Source organism: Convolutriloba macropyga, chromosome 8 (genome assembly GCF_964194025.1).
Source record: "Convolutriloba macropyga chromosome 8, txConMacr16.3, whole genome shotgun sequence".
NCBI lineage: Eukaryota > Metazoa > Xenacoelomorpha > Acoela > Convolutidae > Convolutriloba > Convolutriloba macropyga.
The window spans coordinates 64,017,150-64,030,953 of NC_134475.1; the positions used below are offsets into that span (position 1 = coordinate 64,017,150).

Sequence of the window (13,804 nt, forward strand, 5' to 3'; positions counted from 1 at the left end):
GTAATGTTCAAAATTATGATTTACACCGCATTTGCTGAACAATGAACAACAGTGGACCAACCAAAACCATTAGCGTCATACCGCCCACCGACAAAGAAAACATATCAGTGATGTTTAGTGTGCTTATGAACACTTTCGTAACCGAAAAGAGAAAAACAGTGAAAGTGTACGAATATCTTTTATCCATAGGTTCATTCAATATGATGAATAGTTCATTAGAAAAACTTGTTGAAATTTTACCTGATGACCGCTTTGAAATAATGAAGGCAATGCTTTCTACAGTTTCTGACGAAAACCTTCGGCTACTTAAACAGAAAGGCTGCTATCCTTACTCTTATGTGATTGGTCGGTCCGAGTTCAATGACACAAGTCTACCACCATTGATCAAGTGGGGTAACACTCTGGACGAAGGGGCAGTGAAAAAAATTGAGATTAATTTACAACAGGCACGCAAGATGTGGGAATTTCCGGAATCCGGCATACTGCAGGACTATCGTGACTCATACTTGAAATTTGACTGTGCACTACTCGCATGTTTGCGAATTCTATCGACATTTGAGTTTCGATACGTATTAACTGGACTGTATGCACTTCTTCACCCTACCCAATTTGGCTAAGGAAGCGTCACTTAGAATCTGCAAAGCTAATGTTGAGTTATTAACTGAGCGTGAACACTTTGGACATGATTGAACCCGCAATTTGCGGTGGAGTCGCATCTGTCTTTCAGAGTCCATGCTTTACTACAAACAACTCACACTTTCCCAATTATTCAATATCTACCTGTTGAATCTTGTTTTGGATTCTGTGTCGGCCAAATAATTTTATGGTGGCGTAAAGCAGTTAGAAAAACTACCCATCGCCGACTTTGCGTTCAACACAGATTCCAACTCAAAAAATTTTGGACACCGCCGAGGATGCTAGCAATGGATACTTTGTTGAGGTTGATCTCTCTTGCCAGACAAGTCGTCGTGATGAGCAACGCGATTTTCCATTGACGCCAACAAAAGACGTGGCTGAAGACGAGTGGTTGGGCAATTACACGATCGAATTGAAAAAACAGCACAATCGCCCCTCCTCCAAAGTAAAGAAATTGCTGCAAATAATCTTTGATAAAAAAAGATGCGTGGTCCACTACAAACTGCAGAAATTCTATGTCAAACTCGGCTTGGTAATCAAAAAAATTCACAGAGTGCTTCAATTTTGACAAGAAAACTGGCTGTCGACATACATTACACTAAAGAGTGAAAAGCGGCAGCTTAGTTCAATTGAAATTGACAATTTTTATACACTAAAGAATATTGCACTTAGTGGTAAAAACTGTGAGTCTGTCTAAAGGGCGCAAAGCAAAAAATAGTTTAACGATATGCAGAGGATGCGCTCAGAATAATAACCAAATTTGAATTCGATCGATATATGATCTTTGGGGAGAAATTAGCAGCCTTGACTAAACGGTCGAAGTCCATTTATTGGAATACTCCCACCATTGTGGGAGCGAACATCTTGGATCTGGCAAAATACCGCATGTATTCATTCCAGTACAATGTCATGCGCCCGAACTTCCACTGTCGCCTTATTAAAGCGATAGAAAGCGATAGTCTCCTCAACGCAATAAAAAAAGAAAATTTTTACAGAGAGTTATCGCAGAAGCCAGTCGGTGTTGAGCCATTTTACAAAATACCCGCCTAGTCACTTTCTTTACAATATCAGTAACAAAAGGGTTGTCCTCAATTACAAGCACGAATTTGCCAACGATTATATTACTGATTTTAGGCTGTTTGATGCAGAAGCTTTACTCTATCCTGTCGAAAAGCAAGTTTACTCTCTTAAAATAAAACTGTTTGTTGGTCTATAAAAATTAGCAATTGTTTAGTAGGCATCTGGAAGGTGCTAAATCGCATTGTAATTACATAGCGCGTTAGTAAACAATAGAACCTATTTTTTCTCATTTCTTTCTTCTAGGTTGTTGAAAACATTCAGCAATGGGAGTAACGAAGGCCGCACAACAATATCTTCGTCACGTCGACTTATTAAACGCTCTCTTCACTGGAAACAACCTGCGCACAGAAAACACGAGGATTGTCTTCGGCCACCACAGGCTGCAGACAGTTACTACAAAAAAAAATTTGTCAGCTTTTGACAACAAGAGCTATATACTACCCGATAGCATAAAAACCCTCCCAGTCGGCCATTATGAAATTGGCGAGTATGCTATCGATGAAGTTGATTGGAATAAGAACGATGAGCACAAGCCTAGAGTGGGATAACATTTGTGTTGTACCTTAATCCTCTCCAGATATCACCACACAAAGCTCCAACATGTGGCAACCACCAGACCCGGGTTTTGTTGACGCTCAGAATAAAAATGATTGGGATATTGAAAGAAGCGATATCGTTGGTTTCGATGCCAATTCCAAAAAGAACTCTACAACCGATAATCCGTTCATTAGGTTTGAGGCAGAAGAAGCAAGTGAAGGCGAGTCAGAGTGGCCAGTGTGTAAAACTGCAAGGCAATGTTAGAATGCATAGTTAAGTTTAATTGCCCGGGTAGACACGCAATACTGGATCAGTTTTGATTTTTCATGCAGTGAGGTTTTAATTTAATTTCTTTGAGTGTTTCGAAATTATTAACAAGCGGCGAGACAGAAAGAGAAGTGAAGTTAAAGGGAAACAAAGGCGGCGGCGTAGAAAGATTCAAAAGGGAAGCGAAATAAAAGCGGCGAAATAGAAAGATTCAACAGGTAGGGGAAATATACAGCGGCGGAAATATTTCATACCGCCTACCCTATTCCCACTTAACAGCCACTACTTATTATCTAAGGTTTATTATCTGGTTAAGGATCGAATGATAACACCCCTTACTTTGCGTAGGTTTTATTTTTCTGACACCATTAAAACTAGTAGTTCATCTAGCTTGAGACAGCTCAGAACTCTAATTCGACTGCTCGATAAAAACAGTCAGAAACGTTTGCAGAGATCCTAGAAAGTTAGCAGGGCATTTTCTGAACTATAATTAAAATAACTGTACAAAAACTTAACATAAAAAAGGGAGGAATGGATTTGATAAAACACTGGGAAAATTCCAAACCACCAAACAAGAAATAACCTGGAAACAACCTGCGCTCAGAGAACACCAGAATCGGCTCCGACCACATTTTTTACGTTAAAATTTTTATGTTAATGTTTTCGTTGTGAACATAAAAGTTGTAAGTTTTTAGTTGTCATTTTTTTCTGTAAACATAAAAATTGAAATTCTGAACGTAAAATTTTACGGCGAAAACATATTTCTGCTGAAATACCGTCTTCTCACTATACTTCTAAACATACCCGACAGATTGCCGGAAAATAGCCGCCGTTAATTCCAATAAGCATGATTGGGATTGAAAGAATAGATATTGAAAAAAAGATTTTTGTACAAAAACATTTTTTAAGTCCGATTTATTTCGACGGCATTTCGTAGTTGAACATACTTCTGTTTCTTAGAGAGAGGCTACAGGGGCTGCTATCAATACCAAAAGCATAAGAGATGGTAACTAAGACTAATAGGAACGACGTTCAAATAGCGGGCATCTAAAATTGGGCTTTATGGGTTTATCCCGTTTCTAGTTCTGCCTTCAATTTTTTTATACTGACTCTGTTCATTTTGAATTGCTTTGCTGAGCAACTGATGTTCAAATTCAATTTTAGCAGATTGAGAGAAGAGAGAAACTAGCCTAGAGAAGATTTCACGCAAAATGTCGAAAAAGCGGCAAAATGGTAAAGCGAAAAAAAGTTCGACGAAGTAAAAAAATAAGAGCGCTATAATAGCCGGCTGAGATGAGGGCGGCTATTATTAATAAAATTTTCCCTACAATCCAAAAAAATATCTGATAATTTTTTGAATTGTCGGAGAAATGAGATTTGTTCATTTCGGGGTGTTAAAACTGCAAAACTGCCAAAATCAACCAATTCACATTCAAAATGAAAAAAAAACACATCACAAAAGATCTGTTTGTTGGACACTCAAACAAATTTAGACATAGAAAATTGAAACAATTGAAAAAAATGATAAAGAAAACGTGTCATAAATTCCTTTCCAGTCGAAATAGGAACAACTATCACAGAAAACCTATTAACTACTTAAAGTCAAAACGTCTAGCACACATCTTTAGAACCGGTCGCTCAACCTAGATGCAAATTTCGGTTAAAAAAAGTGAGGTAACACCATTAAAATACTTAGAAAATGCCCCCATGAGAACAAAAGCTTTAGCTTGGGAAAATTTTTGGTTTTTTCCATTGTAGTCCCCCCCCCCCCCATTGATTGCATGGGTAAGGCAAAAACTTTTGTAAACCCTAGATTAATGGGTGTCTCCCTCTGAAGTGCGGTAAAAACAGAAAACCATTTCTCTTAGACTTTGCCCAGCAACTTGACTCAAATATCGTTTATAAGCGTGACTTTTGCAACAAAAACAGAGCCGCTAGATTATTGGACAATAGCCACTGTTGAACTCACTGATTGGTATTTGGAGTGAAACACAAAAATAGTGGGAATCTACGACAGCATAACTTCCTTCAAATTGTAAAAAGCTCAATACTTTTAGCAGTACGCTCTCGAAGCAACGTTATTACATGTATCACACGGTTTTGAACATTGTCTTAGAACCTGGGTTAGACTGGTTTAACCCAGGTCACTTGAAATTGCTTTTTGAGCAGCAACATAAAAAACAGCAAAAATTACTGGAGTTTTTTGGCAGCATAAACAATGGATATGCATTGCAAATTAACAAAAACGTTTAAATCAAATCGAATAAACTATGTCCGACCATTGTCGAAAAACGATGTGATAAAAACTTTGCATAATTTTTGCAAAAAAGTAAATGCTTTATTCTGGGCTCAAAACTAAACGTTGATCGTAAGGCGTCACAACAACTTGAGTTTACTAATTACTTCACAGACTACTTACAGCAGCTAAGTATTGCAAATTAAATCCAACTGGACCATAACTCTATCCCAATTTTGAAAACTCAAAGTCAACAAAGATGCGTTAAACATAACCGAATAACGTCGGGCGAATTGCTCGTCAAGCGTTGGCTTCTGTAGTAGCAAGCTGTGGTTTAGGGATGTTCGCATTAAGGAGGATGCGAGTACAGTTGGGGTCAAGCGATGGCGGTAGGGCTGTAGGAGCTGGACAAGCGGGGTTCCAAATCTCCAGGCTGGAGGAGGGTGTGTGTGTGTGTGTGTGTGTGTGTGTGTGTGCGTGGGGGGAGGGGGTTTGGGGGGTGAATGCCTGAGGGGGGTGGGGTGACTGAGGCGAACTCTGAAGACTAAGGACCGCCCTTAAGTCCATGAAATTGTTCCTCAAAACAGTTGCTGTGAATAGCATACTTAGAGACTAGTAAGGCTCTAAGAGCTGATCGCCGATTAACAGAAAACATGGAAAACCAATACTCGCCTTCGGTTCGTAAAGAGACTACAAATGCTTCGAACTTCATTCGAGAGCAAATAATTCACTTTCTACATTTTGGCAAAAGTTAAGCAAAATTCTAAATTCGTCTTAAAATATGGTTAGCAATATAATAAACAAAAGGAGAGACCAACATAAATATGCATCTACAATATTTAAACTACTCTGAGGATATTCAAATTGATAGCCTATCTCTCATCATTAACTATTCATCAGCCACTGAAATAGGCATTTGCATTTTCCGAGTTTCCAGGGACCACAAATTCAACTATTCTACCAACATATTCTTGATTACAGCATCAATATTAATCAAAACCAAAATGTGTATCCGGTTATGGTATCAAGGTAACTTTCACCAAAAATATGATAGAATTACATAACAGTATTTAAAGAACAATACATTTTCACGGGTGAGACTATGCCCGTGCCAACGCCCTCTAAGACCCAGATACACACTTTGAAATATTGGGTGTTAACTTCATCTTCGCCTCATGTCTTTTTTCTGTATCTCTACAGATGCGGACTGGGTGGTGGAATTGCGGGTGGAGTGTGGATTGCGACTGGGGGTGGAGGTAGAACTGCTGGTGTCGTTGAGGACCAGGGTGCTGCTCTCTGGTATCTCCTGGTATATGTGGCTGGCCAGGGAGGACACTCTCCCACGCACAGACATTGTATCATTCAGACTACTGTTCCTCTCAATGTCTGGTGTAGTACTCCGGGCCGAGTAGTCGAAGGAATAGTCTGAAAAAAATAATAAATTATTTTCGGATCAGTTAGACATTTGCTCAATTCTTTTACTAGCTTTTCCGATAAATACCCTTTTTACTAGTTTTTCCGCGCCCCTTTTGTGCCATTGTCTTCAGAAAATACAAAATGAAAAAGCGCGTGTTTTGTGTTGTGTTGGCCGCTTAAAGAACTGATCACAGAACTCTGAGGCGGGTCAAACTTTAAGAATTCTGAGAAAATTGCATTAAAACCTTGTCCTGCGTCTTCAAACAACGTAATGTTTTCAACTGTTATTGCTGCGAGGATAATTGTTACTCAGACAATTGAATAAACATAGCTGGCAGATTGCCAGAAAATAGCCGCAATAGCTTCGTAGATCTGCAGTCTCAAAAAAAACAGTAAAAAATACAGACAAAAAAAATCGTCTTTTCATTGAAGGCTGATCTGTTGTTATATTTTGATTAAAAATCTGTATAAGTTATTGCTGCCTCTATTAGCTGATCTCAAATAACCTTCATTTAGAGTGACACACACCCATTTGATCTTATCTCTTTGAATTAAAGTAAATAAAAGTCAATTTCAAAGTGAGGAAGTCATTTTTGAGAGTGAGGTAAGTCAAGTGTGACCAAAAATTTAATCACGCGAATGAACAAAAAACTCATTCCACTAAGAGCAAAAAACGACGTCACACACGCACTTCGGTTGAAATTGAATGAACGAATGAACAAAAAGCAGATTTGAAGTGGTTGTGACGTCATATGGTCGTAACAAAAATCGCGACGACGAAATGAAAAACCAAGAGAAGGCCAATAATAGCCCCAGCTATCGCTGTGCGCCTATTAATAACTTAGTTAAAAAAAACTTAGAAAATAAGTTCATACATTTCATTCCTCGGCATTCGAGACATAGAAAAGACAATGAGTCAGCAGAGACAAAAATTCATCCTCCCGAATAGAACAAAAAAGAAACATAAAAAGAAGAAGCATAATTCAAACATACGAAACATTTAGCAAAAAAAAATGGTCAAAAAATTTTTAAGACTGCATTTAAAAAAGAAAATTTAACTGTTTTTCAAAAATTTAACCAAAAAAAATCATTGAAGTTTTAATTGAAACGAAACTAAAGCCCCTCATATTGCACAAAAAGACTACTTAAAATCAAAATAGAGAAAACAAAAATTGGAAAAAACTAGCAAAATCGGATTAGCATTAGTACAATTTCATAAAACAAAATTACATCCAGGTAGAAAGGGGCGTTGAGTATATGGATTATCAAAATAAAGTTGCCATATTAACTGATTTTCGACAAAAGACGGCTAAAAGATCCAAAAATGAAGAAATTATTAGAAAAGCCAAAAATTAATTAAAAAATCAAGAAATATGTGGTAATTTTAAATTGGAAACGCATTTCCAGGCTCTGCAAAACACTGTGGTATCAATTGCCAATATTTACGTTTCAATATAGCATCAAATAAAAATCATTTCCACAAAAACCAAATAACAAGCAACAAAATTCGTCCACTTAGACGAAAAAACGGCTAAAAACGGTTATCTATATGTGCCATTAAGTAAAAAACTACCTTTCAAAGTCAAAACGTCAGTCACTAAACGCAGCGCATGATCAAAAAACTTCTCTCGCTCAAAAAAATAGTCACACGGCACTTTTTCTCACTTTCGCTTTGAGGTCAAAACAGCGTCTGAACGAATAGTACTTCCGGTAAAAAAAATCTTAAGAAAATCAATACTCATCTTCGAGTCGTAAAAACCAATAGAAAGCCAATAATAGCCCCAGCTATCACTGCGCAGCTATTAAACATACCCGGCAGATTGTTGAAAACAGCCGACGTTGATTCCAATAAGCATGATTGGGATTAAAAGCATAGAACATATTGAAAAAAAAAAGATTTTTTAAGTCCGATTTATTTTGATGGTATTTCGTAGTTGAACATAACGTACTTCTGTTTCTTGGAGAGAGGCTACAATGGCTGCTATCAATACCAATAAGGATTAGAGATGGTAACTAAGACTTATAGGAACGACGTTCAAATAGCGGGCATCTAAAATTGGGCTATATGGGTTTATCCCGTTTCTACTTCTGACTTCAATTTTTTATACTGACTCTGTTCATTTTGAATTGTCTTGCTGAGCAACTGATGTTCAAAACCACTTTTAGCAGAATGAGAGAAGAGAGAAACTAGCCTAGAGAAGTCAAAAAGATATCACGCAAAATGTGGAAAAAGCTGCAAAATCAGGTAAAGCGAAACATTTTTTTATTCGACGAAGTAAAAAAAACATAGCAGGACAAGTCCTGACGTAAAATTCAAAGAATTGTCATTGACTAAACAGAAAAACTAGACCTAGAATGGAATATGAGTGAATTGCGAAAACCATTTTAGGAAAAATCAGAAAAATATAAGAAAAAACAGAAAATCAATGTCAAAATGCCGCATGTGAACCAGAAAAACCATCCGCGAGAAATGAAAAATTAATTCAAACAAAAAACTAGGTCTAGAATGAGCTGTGAATGGATTGGGAAAACCATTTAGAAAAAAATCCGATCCAAAAAATCGAAAAAACAGTAAAAATCAGAGTGAATTGCCGCATGTGAACAAAAAAACCACTACCGAGAAACCGAATTTTTGTTCAAACACCGTTTTCTCACTCTACTTTAAAATTTGAGCGAAAAAATTTCACGCCACCAAACCACTCGCTTTTTTGCTCCATTTCCTGTTTCGGCGTGACCAAAATCACAACTCCAATTTGACTTCAAAAATCATAAAAATGTGTGAACAGATCTTAAAAAAAACATAGCAGGACAAGTCCTGACGAACAATTCAAAGAATTTCCATTGAATAAACAGAAAAACTAGACCTAGAATGGACTAAGAGTGAATTGAGAAAACCATTTTTAAAAAAATCAGATAAAAAAATAAGAAAAAAAAACAAAATATCAATGTCAAAATGCCGCATGTGAACAAAAAAACCACTAGCGAGAAACCGAATTTTTGTTCAAACACCATTTTCGCACTCTACTTTAAAATTAGAGCGAAAAAAATTCACGCCGCAAAACCACTCGCTTTTTCGCTCCATTTCCTGTTTCGGCGTGACCAAAATCACTACTCCAATTTGACTTCAAAAATGATGAAAATGTATGAACAGATCTTAAAAAAAAGACAGCGCCCCAATACAATTCAAATTCTTTGAATTGTAAAAAAAAGACAGCGCCCCAATACAATTCAAATTCTTTGAATTGTAAAAAAAATAGGAGCGCTATAATAGCCGGCTGAGAAGATGAGGGCGGCTATTAATAAATGAATATAATAGGCACTTAATTATTATGCTAGCACCCGCTCCAAATAAATTTGGGATCTATTGTTTCGCCCTCCCCCCAGTGTTTTTTATGAGCCACAGTTACAAATTATAGCTAGTGATCAGATAACCTATAGCCCCCCATCACGAGCGAAAAATCGCATAAAAAACAACAGCACTAATATAATTGCATAATTGCTACCAATTTCGTTTGAGAGCAATTAAAAACTTTGTTTCCTTGCCTCATTCGAATTTTTCAGATCGATTATCCTGCACTAAACCGCATTAAATTTAACATGTGAAGTCTGGTTTTGAAGGAATGTGATTTTTCATAGCACTCACAGTAAATAGCTCAGTAAATACAAAACTTGCCACTTGGTCTGTGATCGGAACGCAATGGAACTCTAGAAATGTCAACACGAAGTTCCGATTCTCCAGCTTTGGAACTTGATGGCACAGCTGCTGCATTGCAACTTGCTGGTTGACCTCCGCCTATTGCTCCCTTTCTAATCGAAGGTCCACTCCTCTCAAACAGGTGATCGTAAGTAGCTTCACAAGAAGATACGGAATTGTTATCATCGTCATCATTTCCGTTTATCGGATTTTCTGTAGTAGTATTGGCGCAATTGTCTGCAAATTGGAACGATTCATGACTCGAGCTCGGTCTGGGTGTGGGTTCCGAGTATATTCTTCGATGCATCAGATTCTTCGAAGAGGTCTTCAAATCAAAATTGGACGCCAATGGTTCGTTATAAATATTAGGGGGCCTTGACGTCGAACTAAGCAAAGAGTTGATGTTGTCTTCGTACTCATTTTGGTAGTATTGAACCTCAGAATAGTAATGGTCCGATTCCATTAAATCCTGGCTAACTCTTTGACTGGGCAAAGCTATAATTGAGTGGCGAATATTAGCTGATTGTACACTAGAAGCTGCGTTGTGATTTGGAGGTCCATTCGTAACTGGCACACCTCGACTACTCCCCCGCATCAGAAACATGTTGTTGTTATTATCACAAAGGGGTTTGAAGGACTCATTACCAATTCCATGATTTTCAGACACAGGTGAGGGAGCCATTGGTATTAAGGAGCTACTTGAAGGATTAGTATTAACCCAGGAGCCATTAAACCGGTGGGAAGACCGGCTACTACTGGTTGGGGATCCAAGTTGATGTGGTGGCGGTGGAACTGGCAATGGTGATGTTGGGGCGATTTGATTGCTTATCAGAGGAGTTGACACATTCAGAGGGCTGGCTGCACTGCTGCAATTCAGTAAATCCACGCTAACTGCCTCTTCGTTTGACACTTTCTGACTCGATTTTGAACTCTTTCTCAAATGAGTGAAAAAATTGAATATCGAAGAGGTAGTGCCACTACCACTACTTCTGCCCCCTTTTCCTCCTTTGCTACTTCCAGCCTCGGGGCTGCTTCCAACTAGTTGATTAGAGTTGCTGTTATTGCTATTGCACATACAGGGACGCAACAAGCCAAGATTGTGAGGTGGAGAGATGATTCTGGTTCTATGATTTAGGGTTGATGTCGAAGAGTGACATGGTCGTCCACCGTCCGACATCATTCGCACGTGGTTCGGGTGACAATCGCCGATCCCTTCTTCCATGAATCTGGTTGGGTTAATTGCACTGGATTGACAATGGACTGTGTGCACTTTGTTTCCACTTGGAGTCTGACTGATTTGATGAAGGTGTGGCATCGACTGTTGCTGAGGACCCTCAAACGGTGGCTCATCATATAAATGTTCCAGAATATTCTGAGTTTCAACCATTGTCTGATGCCTTGACTGTGGTCGATAGGACACAACTGCGTTATACAAGTGTCGACTATTGTCTTCAGATGCACGGATTGCTTCCTCGTTGATATAGAGATGCACGCAGGTGTAGGGTCCAAAACGACCCTGATAGTCCTGCTGTCGCGCCAACTGAAACGCATGACATTTAATTTTACTGAACCTTTTCTATCCGCATGATGAAATTGTACTGAATCATCAATGTTGAGCAAGTACAATTTCATAATACTATCACCAAGAAAATAGTGAAAAAAAAGAAACATAGCCGGCAGACTGCCGGAAAATAGCCGCGATAGACGCTTGTGACCTTCCATGAATTGAAACACATAAAGAAATAAGATAGACAGATCGACCACCAGTCCTTTTTCGGTTAAATTCGGACTGTCATTTTTATGAGACACACGCTCAATAAGGAAAAATCCCTAAGAGCTTTTCCAAAACAACTCATATTCAAATTCAAAAACTCAAGACTCTAATACTCGAGAATTAGGGCATATACGTTTGGCACTACTTAGATGCACACTATTGATCTATGACTAGTAAATGTTCATAAAATTTAAAGTTCCATAAGTGAGTTCAGAAGTCATATTTTAGAGTGAGGCAAGTCACACAATTTTCCTAAGAACAAAATGACGTCACGCACACAAATTTTAATTGCAAAACAGTAGAAGTCACTGAAGTCATTGAAAAAGTCAATTCCAAGAAGTCAGGTCGCACGAATCATCAATGGAGACGACAGAATTAAAAACATAGCCGGTAGAATTCCGGAAACGACTCCAATCGTCGTGCATTATTATCTCTAACCTAACCTTACCAAAATCAGAACATCAAAATAGACTAGAGAAAAAAAAACAAAAGTAGCAGTATTTTAAAAATGCCGACAATTTTTTAGGTGCGGGGGGAGCTAGGTGGGGTGGGTGGGTAGATAGGTTGGGGAGGTGGGTAGTGCTGGGGTAGGTAGCTGGGGGGGGGGTATGTGGGGGTAGTTAGGTGAAGGGAGGGGTTAGATTGAGGGGTAAGGGTAGGTGGGGGGAGGGGGGCTAAGTTGGGGCGGGGAGAGGGGGGTAGGTAGGTGGGTGGGTAGATAGGCTAGGGAGGTGGGTAGTGGTGGGGTAGTTGGGGAAGGGGGGTAGCTAGGTGAAGGGAGGGGTAGGTGGGGAGTAAGTTGGTGGGGGGGTAGGTATGTGTTGGGGGTGTATGTAGGTGTTGAGGTGGGGCGGTGCGGGGCCGGTGGAGGGGGGTAGGTAGGTGTTGGGGGGGGGGTAGATAGGTGGTGGTGGGTTGTGCGGTGTAGTTTAGATAATTAGGGGTGACTTATATAGGAACAAAAAATCTCAATGACCTCTTCACCTTGAACATTACCAGCAGTTCCTGATTACTATACATTACAAACGAAGCTACTGTTAAAGTCCAATGTTCGAAAAAAGGAAGTCAACGATAAAAAACGGAGGTAAATGCTCGAACAGAAGGAAGTCAAAATTCAAGTCATGAACAAACTTGCTTTCTGCTAAAACATAGCCTGTAGAATACCGGAAACGACTCGAATTGTGCATTATAATCTCTAAGCTAACCTTGCCAAAATCAGAACATCAAAATAGACAAGAGAAAAAAACAAAAGTAGCCCAACAAACCACATTAAAGTGTTTTAAAAATGCCGATAATTTTTTAGGTGGGGTGGGTGAGTAGATAGGTTGGGGTAGTTGGGGGGGGGGGGGTAGGTGGGGGTAGTTAGGTGAAGGGAGGGGGTAGTTTGGGGGGTAGGTAGGTGTTGGGGGGTGGTAGGTAGGTGGTGGGAGGGAGTTTGTCCGGTGTAGTTTAGATAATTAGGGGTGACTTATGGAGGTAAATGCTCGAACAGAAAGAAGTCAAAATTCAAGTCATGAACAAAATTGCTTTCTGCTAAAAAAACATAGCTGGTAGAAGACCGGAAACGACTCGAATCGTCGTGCATTATAATCATTAACCTAACCTTACCGAGATCAGAAAATCAAAATAGGCAAGAGAAAAAACACAAAAGTAGCCCAACAAACCACATTAAAGTGTTTTAAAAATGCTGACAATTTTTTAGGTGCGAGGGGAGCTAGTTGGGGTGGGTGGGTAGATAGGTTGGGGAGGTGGGTAGTGCTGGGTTAGTTGGGGTGGGGGTAGGTGGGGGGTAGTTAGATGAAGGGAGGGGGTAGTTTGGGGGGTAGTAGTAGGTGGGGTGGGGGGGGGTAACTTGGGGCGAGGGGGGTGCGGGGCGGTGGGGGGGGGATAGATAGATGGTATGGGGGGGTTTGATCGGTGTAGTTTAGATAATTAGGGTTGACTTATATAGGAACAAAAAATCTCAAAATGACCTCCTCACCTTGAACACTACCAGCAGTTCCTAATTACTATACATTACAAACGAAGCTACTGTTAAAGTCCAATGTTCGAAAAAGAAGTCAACGATCAAAAACGGAGGTAATTGCTCGAACAGAAAAAGTCGAAATTCAAGTCATGAACAAACTTGCTTTTTTGCTAAAAAAAACCTGTAGAATCTCAATAC

The 13,804-nt window shown here is 39.2% G+C and overlaps 1 protein-coding gene across 3 annotated transcripts in view; it reads right to left on the reverse strand.

Moving 5' to 3' along the window:
- Positions 1–5,507: 5,507 nt before the first annotated feature.
- LOC142344915 (uncharacterized) overlaps positions 5,508–13,804 on the reverse strand; it is a 55,987-nt gene continuing 47,690 nt past the window's right edge. For all 3 annotated transcript variants that reach the window (XM_075396979.1, XM_075396980.1, XM_075396981.1), the window contains exons 10-11: positions 9,846–11,406; positions 5,508–6,181 (exon numbers count right to left, since the gene is read on the reverse strand). In XM_075396979.1, coding sequence (XP_075253094.1) covers positions 5,919–6,181; positions 9,846–11,406 — 1,824 coding nt within the window. In that variant the 3' untranslated portion in view covers positions 5,508–5,918. The remainder of the gene's footprint in view (positions 6,182–9,845; positions 11,407–13,804) is intronic.